Source organism: Coturnix japonica, chromosome Z, assembly GCF_001577835.2.
Source record: "Coturnix japonica isolate 7356 chromosome Z, Coturnix japonica 2.1, whole genome shotgun sequence".
Classification (NCBI taxonomy): Eukaryota; Metazoa; Chordata; class Aves; order Galliformes; family Phasianidae; genus Coturnix; species Coturnix japonica.
This window is the reverse complement of record NC_029547.1, coordinates 26027368-26047680: the sequence shown is the minus strand read 5'-3', so window position 1 is coordinate 26047680 and position 20313 is coordinate 26027368. Positions and strand designations below refer to the sequence as shown.

General features: G+C 34.0%; 1 protein-coding gene across 42 annotated transcripts in view; it reads left to right on the top strand.

The window, feature by feature from the left end:
• PTPRD (protein tyrosine phosphatase receptor type D) overlaps positions 1-20313 on the top strand; it is a 1051440-nt gene that overhangs the window by 922490 nt on the left and 108637 nt on the right. For 13 of the 42 annotated variants that reach the window (XM_032441546.1, XM_015848943.2, XM_032441540.1 and 10 more), the window contains 6 exons: positions 984-1010; positions 3047-3164; positions 8473-9060; positions 9494-9594; positions 10420-10679; positions 16402-16492. In XM_032441546.1, coding sequence (XP_032297437.1) covers positions 984-1010; positions 3047-3164; positions 8473-9060; positions 9494-9594; positions 10420-10679; positions 16402-16492 — 1185 coding nt within the window. The remainder of the gene's footprint in view (positions 1-983; positions 1011-3046; positions 3165-8472; positions 9061-9493; positions 9595-10419; positions 10680-16401; positions 16493-20313) is intronic. The other 29 variants (XM_015848962.2, XM_015848958.2, XM_015848957.2 and 26 more) reach the window with 5 other exon arrangements.

The following is a 20313-nucleotide window of genomic DNA, read 5'->3' as shown; positions in this document are numbered from 1 at the left end:
ATTATTCTGTTAAACTGAATGTTCACAAGGCTTCTAGCTCTGGAATTACAAGTCTGCATCAAAACTATTATACGTCTTGCAACTAGGTCAGTTTAAGGACTGCAGATACTAAGATGAAGAAATTTAACATTAAGCTAAAGAGAGAAATCCTCCTCTTCCATTTGAATAAATACATTTATTTTGGCTTTTGTTGTTGTTTTCTCTTTTTTTCTCATAGGCTTAATTCTAGTTTTCAGCTCTGTAGAACCAATTTGAGATCAGTTTGTTGTTGTTTTGTTCTTGCTTGTGTTCTCAATTTTAGCTTCTACATGGAAGTAGTATAAAATCATTTTAAATGCTGAAATGTTAGAAGGGAATTCTAGGTGTGATATTGGAGCTCTAATATTATAAAGCCGTTGTGCCTTTTATCCAGATTCCGCTTTGAACTGACATTCAAATTCGTCACCTCCTTTCTCCTCTCAGTACTCCTTCGTTTATTTTTATGATACATTATCAGGGCTTGTACATAGTGCAAAGACCCTGACTGTATATGACCTTGGTCTGGTTAGGTTTCAAGTCTGAAAAATCATGGCATCGTGGTATTAATAAGGCATTGAATGAATTTGCAGAAAATATAGCATATAGTCTGGTAACGTGATTAAATACACCACAAAGAATTTAATTTTGTCTCTGTGGCTTTTGCTAATACAATCCATCATAAAATATTAATATGTGATACAAGAAGATTCATTAATTTTTCTGTCTTTCAAGGGAAGAGAGATAGATGTTTTTTGAGGGGAGCAGATGTGAAATTAAAAATGCCTGGCCTGATTTCATTAACCACATTCTACATGAGTCTACACAATTAACTCAAATTCTACACGATTTTTCCAGACATCTTTCTTAATTATTGTACTATTAAGAACAAAAGATTAACTCAACCAGGCTACATATTCTTTTCACTTCTTTTGTTTTTCTTTCCAATGTTCTTTACTCTCAATCAGTGGGAATATGATGATGCTACTGAACATGTGAGTAGTTTTTGACTGGCCAGAATAAGTGAGTGTTGTTTTTTTGTTTGTTTTGTTTTTTTTGTTCATCTTATATTTTTCTTGTTTGCTTGTAGCCTCCTTTAATTTTTTAGGCTTACTTTTTTTTCTTTTTTTTTTTTTNTTTTTTTTTTCTTTTTTTCATGTGAACAGATGCATGTACCAACATCTGGATTTTTTCCCCTCACCAGGGAGAGTGGGAATTTTTTTGTTGTTTGTTTGTTTTGGAGATTAGCATGTTCTTGAAATATTCATGTTCACATAAATGGTTTGTGTTTTCTTCTTTTTGTGGCTGTTACTAACCTTGCTTCATAATTTTCTCCTTAAAAAGTGCTGTTAGAATAATAAAACCAGAATTGTTTGGAATTGCAAATAAATAGTTGAAAGTTTTCTGTATTCTTTTGAAGTGTAACTTTTATTTTTTGTAGCTAAAGGTTGAAGTTAGTTGTACTTCCTTTTGGGTAATTCAGCAATGGTATTATGTACGCTAGCATTAATGTCAAAAGCCCTATACTGGTTATGCCTATATTATGCATGTTTGCTGTATCCAAGTCAGACTTCTAAATGACAGCACTATATGCAGTCGTACCTCTGTTACACCACAGAGTACTGCTTATTTTAGATGAGGATGACAGCTTCATCACTGTTTAAAAATGTGATTTTTTTATTTTATTTTATTTATTTATATATTTATTTTGTTCTTTCATTTTGCAATTTTATTCTTTTGATATCAGTCCCCTTGAAAGAAGCAAAATAAATCTTGATGATTTTGGATTTTAGGCTCAATTCCATTCTGAGATCTGAGGCTCTAAGGAGCAGGGTTTTGGTACTGGATTGGTGTGTTTATTGTTGCTCTTTTGATCTGATTGTTTTAAATACACTTTTATTTTGTTGGAGTAATTTTTTATTTATTTATTTTTTCCCCACTCCATCTGAACATTCTGCAATCTTAATAACGGATGGTGACTAAAATGACAAGTTCTATCCACCTCTGTACTGAGCTCATAGCCAATATGTAAAAAAATCCATGTCCTGTGGTTAGTTCGATCTATAATTCTTTCTATTAAGTGGTTACTATGGTTGATACATACATATACCTTCTCTCTGACAGCAGTGAAATTTAACATAAATAATTCAGCATGTGAAAATGCACAGGCATAATCTAGTGGTTACAAACTGGAAGTAGATGACTCATGAATTTAGAACCTTTCAGTTACCTGTAAATACTGACCTTTTATATTTACATATTAAATTATTTACATTGTGAGTATTGAGTCCCATCTTCCTTTGCATGTCCTTAAACATTCATCTCAGTTGTCTGGCTTTGAATTCACCACTGTTTATGTGTGCATGTACTAGCTGAAAAGTTGCTTGTTTTATAGCTTTTTCTTATTTGTCATTTTTAGTCTCTGGTCATATTTTTAATAGTGTTTTAGTTAGCTCTTCTAGACTTTCAGACTGAATTGTTTCTCAAGCCCTTTGAGATCTTTAGATGTAAATTCCAACCAGTAATATAAATTGAAAATAAAGTGTAATGAGACAAAAGAGGTTTTCTTGCTCAGCTGAGCTGCAATGACATTAAAATGTGGATACAACTGCAATGTACTTACTTTGTAGGCATTTCAGAACTACTTTAATGACGGCCTGTAAATGGCTGAGTTGAAGTAAGTTTTGTTTCCACATATGAACACATGTCACAATATCAGCAAATTTCCTCAAGCAGTATATTTCATATGGGCTTATTCACTGTTTGCACCATTTAGACACTGAACCTTGTGCCTTGAACTACCTGTAGCATTCTATTTAGAATTGCACTCTAATTTTTTAAGCAAGGGAATTATTGCTCTATTTTACACAGAACAGTCTGTTGGTGTTCTCAAATGCTTGCTTGTACTTCCAGTAGCACCAAAGCATCTGTGCTGTGTTTATTATACAGAAGTTGTCTTAAAGATTCAGTACTCTCCTAGAAATCAATCAATCAAATTTTAATTTTTTTTTCTGGTTTTATTTCATCTTAGGAAATGATAATTTCTGGACTTCTGCCTGACACTACATACTCCTTCACTGTGACAGCCTACACAACAAAAGGTGATGGAGCTCGCAGCAAGCCCAAACTTGTATCTACTACTGGTGCAGGTAACACCATATACTAATAAATCTCTGAGCAAATCCTTATGCATACCTTTTTGTTTTATTTGTTTTGGTTTTGTTTTGTTTTCAGTAATGTGGTTTGGATGTTTCCTGTAGTTTGGGAAAACGTTCATAGGACATAGGTTTTCTTCTTCAGTAGTTGACCTTTAGATGAAAACATAAGTGCTGTCCCCCAACCCCATTCTCTCAATTCAAAAGCAGACAAAAAGTGGCATTTGTACTTTTTAGCAGCTGTTCTATTCTGATTGGTGCCTTCCTGGAGAGAGAGAGGGGAAAAAAAAAAAAAAAAAAAAAAAAAAAAGATTATTTCCTCAGAAGAATGTGATTATTAAGACAGAGAATTAGAAAAGAATTGAGAAATGAGGAACCCTGAAGACAGAGGCAATCTGAGGGATAAATAGTGGTAAAATACAGCATGTAACTGTGGACAGTCTGCACTTGATTGCAGATGACATGTATCTGACCATATGACAAGTTCAGCTTGTTCATTTGCCAGTGGTTGGTTGAACAGAATTTCTCTTGTGAAGAGTGCGATTTTTTTTAAACTGAAATTTCTTGCTGTGGAGCAGATTAGACTAATAATGCTACTACAGCTTCAACATGGTGTTAACTTGTTCACATCCTGTGGATGTTAATCTGCTGGATTTTCTAGTGTAATTTGTAGAGTTATTCTGTTACAATCACATGGAACTCTTCGTATCACATCTTAATAGTGAAGTGTTGCCCATACTAACATGTAAAGTCCAAGCCTATGAGTATTCGTATTTATACTGGGCGACTTGTGCTTTAAATTCATTTTTGAAAAATTTATACTGTACTAATCTGAGCAACATATATGCCCAGTTTTATCATCTGTCTTGTAAAAATCTTTATCTTGGAGTCTAATTGCATCTCCGATTGGACCATCCAATCATTACTCTGGATGTGTGTCAAAGCTTCCACCCAAACCTCCTCCCTCCTAAATTCTTGTGGTCTGAAAATAATGCTGCATAATTCCCAATTGCATATGAACTTGATTTAGGAAAAGTGGCACATGATCCAAAATTGTTTAAAAAGTTCAGTATCCAATTTACATAAACACGATTACATTGATCATGATTTGCTTACTTTAACATATGGAAGAATAGTCTTTGCAAATCAGCTTGTAGAACTTGAAACTCCTATGTATTTTGACCTCATTGATTTTTCTTGGTTAATTCTTCTAAGATCTCTGACATTTCTTTAGAAAATTAAACAAATCCTGAGTGACTGGAGAACCGAGAATTAGATGTAACTTTAAATGTCAGACATGTTACAGTGTTCTTGTTATTTGCTTCACATTGTGGATAAGTAATCCCTGCTTCTGGTTTCTGAAGTTGCTAGTTACCATTTTTCTCCTTCCTATCTTCCCGTCTTCTAGTTTATATGAGCATCTTAACTTTGTTGTTACAACTTGCTGTGGTTGATCTCACATTATACTGAAAATTCAAATGTAGGTATTTGAAAAATGAAATAATACATGCAGTTACTACCAAGAATGTCTGGCTTGCTTGCTGTGAGAATTCATCACACAGAATGAATGATGCATTAATACCACGGCTTGTAGATTTGAAGTAATCTCCTTTTTGAGATTCCATTTGATTTTCACTTTTTTTTTTGTTGTTGTTCCTAAAAATTTAATATTTACATATTTAAAAAAAAAGTGGTGGGTCTAACTTTCTAGTTTAGTTTTAAAAGTATAAATCATGAACATATCTATACAGATATAAATATTATTTATATAATAAATATATAAATATTTATATAATAATATATAAATATTGTTTATATAATAAATATTATTAAAATAAATATCTGTGCAGATATTATGCACAGATACATACATGCACAGATGTATGAATATGAATGATGTTATATGCATAAAATATAGTATATATGATAGGTGAATGTGTGTTTAAATGTTTACTGGATAAGCTTATTATTCAAGAGTAGTGATTTAAAAGCAGTTATTCAGATAAAAACTAGCTATTCATCTGTTCCTGATTAGTGATACAAATTTTCATTATTAGACAGGAAAAAGTCACCAAATGTAAATGTCTACATGATGGTAACTGCAGGTATTAGTGAACTTAAGAGAGCTGTTAACAATTTCATTGCAAAGTGTGTTTTCATCTTGTATTCATTAAAAACTGAATGGAAGAAAAAATATTAATGACAGTTTCCACCTCAAAATAGTAGGAAATCTAAAATTATTAGTGAAAATTTGATATTATTTACAAGATATTGACAACAAACAAGATTACTTACTTATCAGTGATATCAAAGGTTTTTTTGTTGTTGTTGTTGGGTTTTTTTTGTTTGTTTGTTTTTTTCCTGTAGAATTATTTCAAACTTTAAATTGCTAAGTCTCCTAATACAACTGCTTGCCTATTATGTGGAATTTGTTCTCCGTGATGGACAACACACTTGAAATAGAAAATTCATTCTAAGTTTAATCCATGCATAGCTATAGATCTGAAAAATATCAGTGTTTCAAAAAGATCACTGTTCCATTTTCTACCTCATTTGTGTGTATGTGTGTGTGTGTGTGTGTGTGTGTGTGTATGGAGAAAATATTTGTGGAGACAGTTGGCATACTTCCTAGCAGCTAACAGAAACAAATTACAATCATAATTTATCACAAGCAGCTTGAATATCCTTCTAATGGCAATACTATGTCGTCACAACGAGCTGATGTAATAACAGTGATACAGATGGAGTGATATGATCATAATTTGGGAGGCAACTTGCTACATAGTTATGAAGGTTTACTTCAGTAAATCTGAAAATATATTTTTCATGGACTTTAATTTCATTTCAAATTTTTGCAAATTCAGGGATTGTAATCAGAAGAAATTTCAAAACATTGCAATTTCATGACACTTTTATATGTCGGGCTGTACAAAATCCTGCATTTTTCTCACAAGACTGTGATATTCACAATTGATACTACTTAAGGAAGATACTAACTGAATGATATCAAGAAATAAAAAAATAAAAAAATTAAAAAAAAAAAAGAGATCATAACATTTTCTTCCTTAATCATAGAATAACTCGAGTTGGAAGGAACAATAAAGATCATCTGTTTCCATCCTGCTTCTCTGGACAGGGACATCTTCCTCTAGATTTGTTTGTTCGAACTTCCATTCAACCTGGCCTAGACTGTTTACAGTACAGATGAATCAATAATTTGTCTGGGCAACCTGTTCCAGTGCCTCCCACAACCAGAGTGAAGAAAATATTTCTTATATCTAATCTAAATCCACCCTTTATACATTGTCTACCTGGGCATGCAAAAAGCCCCACTCCAGCTTCCTTGTGGGTCACTTTTAGCTACTGGAAGACTGCTACAAGAACAGCCTTCTCTTCACCAGGCTGAACAATCCTAACTCTCAGCCTACACTCGCCATTTAATTATCTTCATGGCCCTCCTCCAGGCTCATTTTAACAAGTTCATGTCATTCTCAGAGTTCTGTTTTTCAGTTCTATGCAAAAAATAATATACTTCTCAGAATCACATAGTCTTCATATTAAAATTTTTAAAAATACGTGTTATTTACTACTTAAATCACAGTGTATGTTTTAATGTTCTTCTGATAAATAACAAGTACTAATTTCTTTATCTTTACATACCATCAAAGTAAAAATTAACTTTATTCTAAGATACACCATTGTGGGGAGTGGAAATAAAAGCAGTGCATCAAATTAATAAATCACAACAACTTTCAGTGGTATTCCTTATAGAAAGATGGGGGAGTTATTCTATTTGTGTGGACTCTTGTTCTCTTCCGTATGCTGCAGAGGTTTCGGTAATAGTTATTATGCAGAGACAAATACAGCGTGTTAACATCCTTCGTAATCTTTTCTTTGTTCCATAAAGGCAGAACTGCCAGAGTTTTATGTAATGGAAGTAAAAAATTCCTAGGAGTGTATCTGCAGATGGGTTAGGCATTTCAAAGGAAGGGTATTTGTAAAATTTGTATAAAAACTAACTATAATTCAAATTCAAGTAATAGCAATGTTAGCACTGATTGTTGGTAGATCTAATGAGGAAAGATATTTTTCTTAAGCCATGCCATGCCATTCTTCTGTCCTTTTTCCTAATAAATTTTGGAATGGAAGTCAGAAGTTCTGACATTAGGAGTCTAACTTGCTTGAGTGTCAGAGAACTAAAAATAATTCAACAATTTGGGAACCAAAACTCGCAATGCAAGAATTATATTCGTACAAGAAAGCTTCAAATATTCTTTAAAATAATTTGCTGTCATGGAACACTATTATTGTGGTAGTACTACCTAAAAAACCACTATTGTATCATGACCTGTCAGATATTGGCACACAATGAACAAGAAATATATGTATACTGATGGATTTGCTCCATTATTAAATATTTAATTGTAATAGAAACATATATTTGGAATAGAAATATTTCTTTAATATATAAACATGAAAGCAAATATAAATAGTTGATTTTATATACATATATATATATATATGTAATGGAATACAAACAGTAATTGAAATGAAGTTATATCAGGAGCCCTAAAATATATATTATATGAGCTGTATTATTATCACATTAGCAAGGAGCAAATTAGGTCCTCTAAAATGAATGTGCCCACTACGCTTATGGTATGAACCTCTGTAAAAGATGAATCAACAGTTTGGCCTCTTAGGCCTAAGTTAAGCACTTAAACCTATCTGGTGTGCAAATACAAAAGAGCTTCCTTTACACGTGCTGCTCTCCAAAAGAAATCCAGTTCATTTGCACAAAGAAACTGACTTTCTTCCTGCAGCATTTTACCATTCAGTTGCAAGAAGTACGTTAGACAGATTTACAGACTTTTAATTTTTCTGTTATTACTACTACTACAGGAATGATAGGAATGTAACTTGGATTAATTAAGCTATTGCTTATTGCAATACAGTTTTATTTTTTAAACAAGGACAGAGGCATTCATAAGATGTCTGTTTGAAGTTCTACTTCTTCATTGATGTTTCTAACTCCTTTGCCTCTGAATGTTCTTTGTATTTATAAAGTGTAGTATGTAGAATGATAAGGAAAAAATGAACAATTGATAACTTTATTATAGTTCACTGCACTGTATGACTCAATAGTGCAGGAGGCAGACATTATTTCTTTCAAAAAGTTGCAATTTGTGAAATGAAGAGTGAGGGAAGGGAAAATTATGCATATTCCTGCTAAAGCTATCCTCAGTAATTTTATGTGCAGTTCTGTTTCTATTTATCATCTTTAAATAAATTTCTGCTACAGTTCCAGGAAAACCTCGACTCGTGATTAGCCACACACAGATGAATACAGCTCTAATTCAGTGGCACCCTCCTGTGGACACCTTTGGCCCGCTGCAGGGTTACCGCCTGAAATTTGGTCGCAAGGATGTGGATGCATTTACAACCATGGAGTTCTCAGAAAAAGAAGATCATTTCACAGCTACAGACATTCACAAAGGAGCTTCTTATGTCTTCAGGCTCTCAGCTAGAAATAAAGTGGGCTTTGGGGAGGAGATGGTTAAAGAGATTTCTGTTCCTGAAGAAGTGCCAAGTGGATTTCCTCAAAATCTCCACTCAGAAAGTTCTACTTCTACATCAGTTCAATTAACTTGGCAGATGCCGCTCTTGGCAGAGAGAAATGGCATTATCACCAAATATACCATCTTGTACAGAGATATCAATGTTGCTTACCAGCCAGTTGAACTCCCTGTTGTTCCTGCTGATACCACTATGACACTTTCTGGCTTAAAACCAGATACCACATATGATGTAAAAGTACGTGCCCACACAAGCAAAGGGCCTGGTCCATATAGTCCAAGTGTCCAGTTCAGGACACTACCAGTGGATCAAGGTAGGATTTGTCTGCTTATGGCGTTGACCTTTAAAGGAGTATCGGTCTTTGGATATCAGTGTTTTTGAAGCTGTAAATAAAACTGACCGGCCCATTCATAAAAATAGGTTCAACAAACACAAAAGGTAAAGTATGTAAATCTTAATATGTTTTGGATGCCTTAGAATTCAGTTGTCCCTTGCCAAACAAGTTCTGGCTAACATCTTCACAATTTTTACAGGTAAGGAGAATGTACATGTTGGATTGTCATTAGATAAGAGTGAGAATGACTTAGAATGTAATATTTAGATGTGAATGAACAGGTAGGAGAACTGAATTAATTTCATTTCTTTGATCCAAATGGGAAGCTAATACACCAAGGTAGCTGTGGAAATATGACAAAATCTAAACTCCAAGATATTGTTTACATACAAAATTTCTTTTTTTTTTCCAGCAGTGTTTGCAAAAAATTTTCATGTTAAAGCAGTAATGAAGACTTCAGTTTTGCTGTCTTGGGAGATTCCAGAAAACTACAACTCAGCTTTGCCTTTCAAAGTAGGTTGCTTTTTATTTGATAGAATGTAAAAGGAAAATTAGAGGATAACATTCAACAACTTAAGTACCTTGCTGAATTATGTGTTTGGTTTTTGTTGTGTGTGTGTGTGTTTTGCATTGGGTTTGTTTGTTTGTTTGTTTGTTTTTGTTGTTTTTTGTTTTTTGTTTTTTTTTTGGGGGGGGGGTTATGTATTACTATATTGAAGAACGCAAACTAATCAGCAACACTGACCCAGGCTGCTAAATTAAGTCCTTTGGCTTTATGAACTTCTTGTGGTGTTTTCAAGTCACACTGATGATGCTTGTTATGCATGGTGCAAATATCTTGCTGATCTGTAGTTCATTGCAATCTATGTTTTAGACTAAACAATGAAAAGAGAACAGTTTTCTTTTTTACTGTTTTCTGTAATGACTACGAATTCCTTTTGACTTTTCATCTCAAATTTACAATGATTAATTTTCAAACTCTGTTTTTCCACTAACTATAGCATCAGCCAAGATAAAAAGACTTTCATCACTTCTGTGTGACTTTTCATGACCTGTCATCTCAGGCAGTGGCCAGTGAAGAACAGTATTTTATTACCTAAAAGATGCTAAAATCTTTCTGAATATAGAGAATGACTGAAATAAGGAAAGGTACTTTAAGGAAAGTGTGTCTTGATATAAATAGTTGATTCAAGCAAAGCTACTGAAGTTGAGTAAGTGAAACTGGACCTTAGGAGTGCTAACTCTACTTTAATATAGCACATTTTTTCCTGAATGTGATGATATCTGTTGCTTTCCCTTAGTAACAAAAATTGTACTGAATTTATACATTTAACTTAGATCCTTTATGATGATGGCAAAATGGTGATGGAGGTTGATGGACGTGCTACTCAAAAACTGATCACTAACTTGAAGCCAGAGACATCGTATTCATTTGTGCTGACAAACAGAGGGAACAGTGCTGGAGGTCTTCAGCACAGAGTGACAGCAAAGACTGCACCAGATGTGCTTCGCACCAAGCCTGTCTTCATTGGAAAAACCAACTTAGATGGCATGATAACTGTGGAACTTCCAGAAGTACCATCAAATGAGAATATAAAGTGAGTGATTTGGTGACATTGATAATTCTTACTATTCTGCTAATAAAAACTGAACATGTAGTAGTGCACCAGGGCTTTATTCAAATAAGGGGTACAGCTCTCTGCAGAAGTATTTGGATTAACAGTGGATAGCAGTTTATCACTTAGCTGAGTATGTAGTAAATTCTGGTTGGATATATAAATGGCAAAAAAAAAAAAAAAATACAAAAAATATGTTCTATTTGAGATGTTTCATAGACAACTTTTTTCTTCATTAATTAAGGATAGCTAAGAAGCCAGTTTTTTGTTTGTTTGTTTGTTTGTTTGTTTTTCAAAAAATGTATCCTCATGTAGAGAATGAATAACCTACTGGTGTAGGGTCATCCACCTGCAGCAACATGAAATAGTAGATCACATTGTAGAACTATGTAGAATTTTGTAGGGCTGTTACTACACTTATGTTGTTTCAAGCGAATTAATTCTGAAGTTTTTTTAAGATAAAAATTTCAGATCCTCTCCACTAGTCCAATTTTAAAAAACAATCAAACACAAAACCAAATAAAAATAAATATAATACTAATAATAAAACAATTGAAAAAAGAAAATAGAAGACTTGGATGAAAGATTTGACAGAGTTTGATAGAGGTTATTTCCATTTGGAGTGAAAAGGTGCTAAGAAATTTAGCAGAAATAGGACTTAATAGCTGACAGAACTGTGTCAGCAGGGATTAGAAAGGAGAGACAATGAAGATTTGACAAGAAAATATGAAGCACTGTACAATCAATAAGTGTTACTACTTTTGCTGGTCTGTAAAGTTTCCATCTGTAATGTAAAGGACATGAGGAAGAAAGTGAGTAAATCATTAAAAATAGTTGGGGATTCCACTTTTCCTCTGCTAGTGTGTTCTAACTGACAGGTCTTCAGAATGTTTCTCTCCCTTTTCATTACTGAGAATTTTGAGGCAGGTGAAGTCCTGAATTAAGTGACTTAAGAGACAGTAAAAGGATGAAAACTTGAAAAATGTAGCCATTAGTGTTAGATTGAGTAAGGTTTGGTCAGTAACAAATGCAGCTAAGGAATGCTGAGTCAAAAAAGATTTATGAGGCAGGGCACTCACAGAGGAAAAACTTGCAGGGTTGTTGGTTAGACAGCAGAAGGAGATAGCAGTGGAAAGAGTCAGTGCTCTTTCTTATAAATGTTAAAAGAAAGAGAAGAGAAGAGAGACAAGAAAAGAAAAGAAAAAAAAGAAAAAAAAGAAAAGAAAAGAAAAGAAAAGAAAAGAAAAGAAAAGAAAAGAAAAGAAAAGAAAAGAAAAGAAAAGAAAAGAAAAGAAGAGAAAAGAAAAGAAGATAAAAGAAAAAAAATAAATAAATAAAAAAGGAAAAGAAAAGAAGAGAAAAGAAGATAAAAAAAGAAAAGAAAAGAAAAGAAAAAGTGACAGCTACAAAGAAACATTAAATGAATGAAGTCCAATTAACAATTGTAAAAAATGTAACTGCTTTCTATATGCATATATGTATTCTGGCAAGTTGTAATATACCTTAATATAGCAAAAAAACTAAAAAAAAACTAAAAAAAAAAAGAGTTCTATCTCTGTGAATAACATACCAACACAACTAAATTACTGAAAGGAAAATCCTGTTCATGTTTTAGACATGCAAGTGGTTTGCTAGAATATTTAAAATTATAGGAATCTTTTAGGAGAAGAACAACTTTTTTTTTTTTTTTTTTTTTTTTTTTTTTTATTGTAACTGTTGGCATAAGTGCTGCTTGTTTTTCTGTGTGGGTACAGTATATGCTAGTATTTATATCTCTCCTACACTGGAAATCTTTCAATGATACTAATTACAGTGAAGATGAAATAGTTAATTACTTGCTCCAATAGATTATAGGTAAATGCTAATGAGATTGAGAATAATGTTTTAAGTGCCTTTAAAACTTATTGAAGAGAACAGAAGTAATTTTTGTTATCTTAGTGTTTGATGATCATACAGAGTAGAAACTTAAGCAGAGCCCACAACATGCTTGGTCAGACGGATCTCATGAAGGAAACATATCAAATGAAAAATGTTTTCATTTTTGTATTTTGGCTAATTCAAAGCAATTTTTTGTCAAAGCATCTCCCTCGGAATCGTCCATGTTGGTAAAGTCTTGCATTTTATAGAAGACATCAGCCTTCGAAATACTGACTGGATCTAGCAAGCCTCATGTTTCTCACTTACCATCAATTTATCAAAACAAACAAATAAACAAAAGTGCATACAATAGCATAATCAAACAAAGTATAGTAGACCAAATAATATCTTTTTAAAGAGATGCTATGTTTTCAGTAGTTAGCTAGAAATAACAGAACTTCACAGTCCTTCACTAATTGAAGCAATATATGTATATGTGAACTGTTTCATTTTTCAGTTTACTGTTAAGATATTCATGCTTTCAGCATTAAAATATTCTGTATGTACTGAAAGTCTTAGTGGATGATCAAAGTTACGAGTGGGAGGCATGCATGAAGAAATTGTGAAAGAGTGTGAAAATGACATTTACATGCTGGATGTTCCTTGATTGATAAAAGTGTCTGTTAGTAAGAAAAAGAAAGAGGCCGCTTCTATCAAGTTCATCTAGCTCATTTTCAGTGTCTGAATGATGTATAAGGAACTGATGTAAAAGGAACAATTCTCAATTGTTGTTTTGTATGAATTGTTCTGAATCTGAAAAGGAAATAAATATACATTGTGGATACTATATAAATTAGTAAATCTGCTTTTTCAAGGATTTGTTCGTCATGTCAAATGCCTTAGAAAAGGAGAAAATTGTCCTAAAGTTAGGCTTAAGCACGTCAAGAGTAAGTTTTTGCCTTCCTAGCAAACATTATTATACCCTAAATCTCTTTGAAACTAAACAAAATTAAGACATGGAATTTTGATATTCAGGTTAAAATTATGCAATGAGACTACTGAAGGATAAAATCCTTCATTTGACTTTTGAAGATATTTCTTTTTTCTGTGTAGGGGAAAATTTAGCATAGTAGAGGAAGTTTCATTTGACTGATTACTTGTATGAATTAATACTGGAAATAGTTTTTTTTTGTCATTGTCGTTTGGATTTTTTTTGGTTTTTTTGTTTGTTTGTTTGTTTGTTTGTTTTTTAAATCAGGTAACTAGTTTGAATAAAACAAAGAAAGAATCCATTGCCAATTGTAGCAATTCAGCTACCACATAGATTGGTAAGAAATGTAGTTCAAAATGTTAACATGAATATATTCTACTTTGGAAATACTTCAAGGAAAATATACATTTATATCAAGGGAGCTGTAAAATTCCCCTGCATTTACATTAGAGCTGGCCAATTGGACTACTTCTGTCTGGCATGAATTAATAGAAATCTAGGTTACTAATTTGCCTTAAATTTTTAATTGACAGTTAGAAATGACAGTTTTCTTTTCAATCCTCTATTCTGGTTTCTAGAGTTACAGACATGGCTTAGCAAGATGCACATGTAGAAATTCCATACATCAGTGATTGCGAAAAGTCATTTTTTTTTTTCTTCAGAAAATACTCATAATGGACAGACTTGCTACTTCTACATTCCTAAGCATTTCACAGTTTTCACTCCTGTCTTCCAAAGTTACTAAGCAGGTGTGACCCACTGACACTCACTAAAGAACCCATTTATTAATTGGTTCAAGATATTTTAGTTCAGAGTACTCCAACATGCTGTCAACTAATCTTTCTTCAGGTCTGATTATGTTTAGGAGAACATTACTTCAGCCACTACGTCCAATACGTGTTCTCCTAAATGACCATTTGGCTTGTCTTCTTGTCATTTCTGAGAAATTATTTTTATAGTTTATTTCTCATCAGTCTGATGAAAGACAGTTTTGGGGAAAGGGAATAACTGAATATAAATCATTGAAGAAATTGAATCCTTTGGTATCCTGACTTGGGAGCAAGTAAGCTACCTGTGAATGTGACAGAAGAGCTATTTATGTCACTTGCAATTTTTTGTGTTAAAAAAATTTTAGTATTGCATTTTAGAACCCAATTATACTTCTTTTAAGAAGTTTTTATATTTATTTATAACATCTTTACTTGTCTTGTTGCCCTATCAAAAATCTTGGCAGATTCCTGCAGCTCTTACTGACTTAGGATCCTGACATACCTCTCAATCAGATAACTTCAGAAATGTGGTTGCACATTTAATCCTAATATATGTTTGGGAAAAATATATGTTTACATGTATAGATGACCATTATGAAGCTGAGAAAGCATCTTACTACAGATATTTTAATATTTTTATTTCACAAAACTAATAAAAAAAATTAAGGTAACAAGGAAAAAAATAAAAATCTGAACACTTGTTTAATATGCATGCTGAGCTTTAAAATCTGAACTCAAGCAGATTCAATAATTAATAAGAACATAACTCTTACAGATTATTTTTTTGTTTCTACTGTAAAGAACGTGTGACACAAATTTTCTTTAAATATTGAAAATACAGCAAGAGAAAAGTTACAGATCTGTGGCTACAATTCTTGTTTAACTACGTTCTGTTAGAGCTTTGCATTTCTACCAATAAATATCTCAGATTTCTTAATACTATTGTGTGTCAAGATCTTAAGCATTTAGAACAGTGGTTAATAATACAGGTTGTTGTTAGATTTATTTTAGAGGAAAGTGCTTTATTTAAGAAGAGACCATTAAAATGAACCAGTGATATGCATGGTTCATATGAGACATATGAGACAATATGAGACAAAGAGAGTTTATAGAGTTGGTTTAGACTGGGCAAGTTTTTGATTAGTTGTAAGGCAAGTCCTTTTCTTTAGGCTCCTCCTTTACTTATTAATAAATAAATAAATGAAAGGAAAAAGGAGGCAGAAACAGAAGACACTAAAATTATTTTCAATAATAGAGACCAAGATCTTAGTGATCTTGTTACTGGAAACAGCTGTTTTTCATTCTCTGAGCTGAGGAGTGCTTGACTTCTTGGATAGCACATTATACCATCCTGGATTTCATGCTGTTTGTTCTACTGTTTCTTTAGACACATATGAAATGTTTGGTTGAGAAACAGGCAGAAGTGAAGGAAGGAGTGCAGAGAAAGCAAAATATTTTCAGGAAAACCTTTGAGTGGAAAACTGAGGAAATGTGAATCCTAGCTGTAAAGAGAACATACATCTATGACTGTGAAAAGAATACTTAAGTAGGAAAAGCTGGTGGTAATTGATACTCAAAAGTGAAGAGAGTGTGTGTGGAACGCGTGAATTTATGATATGTAGTTTTACTTTCTGTTACAGTAACATTATGTTAACATACTATTCAAATTTTACATGAAAGTGGAAAAAAATGGGGCAATGTTTCATTTTAGGGGTTTGAATTATTTTATGTTATGTTATTCTTTTGTTTTCATATTAGTTGTGGTAGGGCACAAACGTCCCATGGGTCTTGTATTTCAAACAAAACAACAAACTGCAGTCAAATATGCAGGCATTTTAGAACACTGTAATTTTTTCTATACATATTTATATGTTTCAATGAAAAGGAAGGTAATTAGTACCATTTTTTGTTAAGTATTTTATACCAAAATTTATTCTCAAAATGGGAATGTTTGCAGATATGTTTGAAAGGCTGGAATCTTTCTTAGTGCGTGACAGTTTTTATGAGCCCCTCTGAACAAACATACTCCGTCAGTTTATTTTCCTTTTCCTTCAGCCTCACTTTTGTCCCACTCTTTCTTTTACAGAGGCTATTACATAGTTATTGTACCCTTGAAGAGATCTCGTGGAAAATTTATCAAACCATGGGAAAGTCCAGATGAAATGGAACTAGATGAGGTACTGCACATTTTCACTGTCTTCCTCTCCCTTTTTTAAGGAAATAATATTATTACTGATATGCTGTTAATTTACTAGTGTAAGAAGTTTTGGTTGCTAGAATATTTTATGGTTTTATTTGAATTAGCCTACAGGAATTGAAACAAAGTTCAAGTTACTGAAATTAGAAGACACTGCAGACATTAAGTTGCAATAAAGAACACAAAGTGCTTGATCTTGGCATTATTATTTTATTCTTTTTCCTATTGTAAAGTGTAATGTAAAAGTGCAGGAGGTGAAATGAGTTGTCAGAGAAAGCTTAATCACCAGTGATATGAACTCTAATAAAGGTCTGGTTCATTAGTGGTGTGTTTGCTAAGCCAATAACAAATGCTAAATTGCATTTTGCATTGCAGTTTAACATTTGACCTTATTCTGGTGCCTTTACCTGATTCTCACATACTATAAGGCTACTGATGAGAAAATGTTTACATTATTCTCCATTCTACTGGCAGTGTGCTCAGGGAAAAAAAAAAAAAAAAAAAAAAAAAAAAAGGAAAGTACAACACTATGTTATCATTTGACACTACAAGTGGCATTTCTTTGAAGAATGGAAATCTCTTCACCTCTGTGACAATCTCAGTAATACTAGAAATCTATTTTATTATTGATAGGATAAATAATCCAGAAGGCTCAGTGTCAGGATCCAGTCCAGTCTTCTGGTATACTTAATGGCAATGTGGCACAATCTAAATTGTATTATTCCAAACTGATGGATTGAAGCTATTATTTATGGTTGTAAGCTCTGAGCTCTTCTTAGAGTTGCATATGAAAACCAGATACAAAAGAGGTAATATTACTATTAATATTACTACATCTAGGTAGTATTTTAAATCCCATTCAGGTGTCACGGTAACTTGTATATATGGTTGCTAGCTTATTGATGTTTTTATTTCATCCTATTATTCAGTGTTCTTTTGGTGGGTTCAAGACTTTCGTGTTACAGAGATGCCTCACCAAGTACATAGTCAGGAATTCAGAAATCAAAAGGGAATTATGAGCTTTGGAAAAAGGGGAAGGCAACAGAGCTGCTGTAAAATTGTATAGGGAGAAAATTAGAAGATCCAAAGCCCAAGCAGAACTCAGTTTGGCTACTGTAGAAAAAGATGATAAAAGATGCTTTGATAAATACATCAGTAGCAAAAGGAGAAATAAGGAGACTCTCCATCTTTTATTTGATGAGAGGGGAAGCACAGTGATGAGGATAAGACTGAGGAAAGGAAAGCTTTCCCTCAGAAAAATTTTCCTTAGTCTTTCTTAGAAAGGACAATTGTTCTTAGGGTAACCAGACCATTAATTTTTAAGATGGTGACAGAAAGCAACATGAAGAAACATGAAGTCCTTAAAATCTAGTGGGAAACTGTAAGTTAACTCTTTCTTGTTTTGAATGTTCACAAGTCTGTAGGACCAGGTGGAATGTGTCCAGTTCCAAGGTTATCTAAGAAGCTGTCGCAAGTACTCACCAGGCCTCTTTCAATAATTTATCAGCAGCTCTGACTAACCAGAGGAGTTCTATTTGACTAGAGATTGATGAATGTGATGCTCACATACAAGAAGGGCAGAAAGTAGGATTCAGATAATTACAGACCTGTCAATCTGACCTGAGTAGCCAGGAAGGCCATGGGGCACTTTATCTTGAGCTCCATCTCATGACACATAAAAAACAATAGAAGCAGACAGCCTGGATTTCTGCAAGTCAAGTCTTCCTCACTAGCCTCATCATCTTCAGTGACAAGATAATGCATTTTATAGATGAGAGAGAGACTGTGGATACTTCTTATTTTAGTAGTAGTCTCACACAATATTTTCCTGGAGAAACTGGTTGCTTATGCTTTGAAGAAATGTACCGTTCCCTGGGTAAGGAACTGGCTGGGTAGTGAGTCTCAAAGTGTTCATTCAATTTGCTGGTCACTCACCATTGGCATTCCCCCACAGATTATCACAAAGTCTATTTTTTTAATTTTTTTTTTCTTTTTTTTTTTTTTTTGACATTTTTATCAATGATCTGTATGAGAGAATCCAGTGCACCCTCAAGTTCAAAAGTGGTACCAAGTTTGGCAAGACTGTCAATATGCTTGATGATATACTGATGCAGCAGTGCAGGCTTGGAGAAGAATGTCAGGGAAGCTGATTGGTAGGAAAGAACCTGGGTGTGCTTTCTGGACAGCAGCTGATTGAACACAGGCAAGCAGTATCCCTTTATGTACTCAAAGGCAAATGGCATGCTGTTTTGAGCAGCCAGCAGGGCTAGTGGAGTGATAGGCCTCTTGGATCTGACACGGGTGAGAACACATGTCAAATACTGTAATCACTACAAGAAGCCCATTGAATTGCTTGAAAGTGCAGAGAAGAGCAACAAAGATGGCAGAGAACTGGAAGATAAGTGTCATGAGAAGTATCTCATCTATCTGGGCTTGTTTAGTCCCAAGAAGAAGAAACAGAGGAGGGGACATCATTGCTCCCTACTTTAATGGTGAAAATAGTGAGGTTCTCTTAGAAGGCAACAACTGATAATATCTGAGAAATTACTGCTAGCTCCAGAAATAGAAGTTTAGGTTGAATGTTAGGAAAGTTTCTTCACAGTGATTCTCTATTGGAGCAGTCTGCCCAGGGATCATAGGTTAGCTTGGCCTACAGGTGATCTTAATCTCTTTAATGATCTCACCTGCAGTTGTGAGCGCCAAATCCAGTAACATTTTTCCTCTGGATAATTTACCTAATACTTGGATTAGGAAGTTATCCTTGGTGCAATCCAGGAGTCCCCTGGATTTCTTACTGCCTATCACGTTGCTTTCCCAGCAGACATCCAGGTGACTGATATCTCCCATCAGGATGAGAGGCTGTGAACATAATGCTTCTTTTAGTTGAAGCAAGAAGGCCTCATCCACAGCCTTTCCTTGATTAGACAACCTTTAGGAGACTGCCTACCAGTTGTCCTAAAATTAGGGACCACTAGTCCCTAAATTTAACCCATAATCTCTCAGCCTGATCATAGTATCATAGTATCATAGTATCATAGCATCATAGTATCATAGTATCATAGTCTCGTGCGGGTTGGAAGGGACCTTAGAGATCATCGAGTTCCAACCCCCGGGATTCGAGCCTCTGTGTAGCAGAGCGGCACTTCTACACTTGCGCCACAGGGGGATTCGAACCCAGGGCCTCCGGTGTTGCAATGTGGCATTCCTACACTTGCGCCACCGGGGCACAATCAGTTTCTTTGGTAAAATTCAGGGTTTTTTCCTTATTTCTTACTCAGTATTCTCTGAGTCTTGTCTGACACGTAAAAGCTCATCCCCTTCCCCCATCAAATATGATTTAAAGATCTTCTGATCTGCCCAGACAACTCCTTCCCAGAATACTGTTGCCCCACCTAGTCAGTTGTATCCCACATGGCATCAACATGTCTGATCTCTCAAAGGCCTGGCCAAGGTCAAGAACCCAAAGCCCTAAGCATGGCATCATCCATACAGACAGTTATTCAGCTGTTTCTCTTTCTTCTTCCAGGGTCTCGGTCTCCAATCAGGAGGACAGAAGAAACACTACTTTTGCTTCTAATCTCTTCTGTGTCATCCCAAGGGATTTAAAGTCACTTTTAAATGTTTTATTTTCTTGTTAAAGACTCCTGTGGCCCCACTTGAAGGAGTAGAAAAGCATAGTAATCAGCTGGCTTCATCATACTCAGTAGCATTTACTTGATGTCTCAAAACACATCCCAGGCAGACAGTAAACCTCTAGAGAGATTATCTGGATGGGAAATAGGGAACTCAAGTACCCCTCAG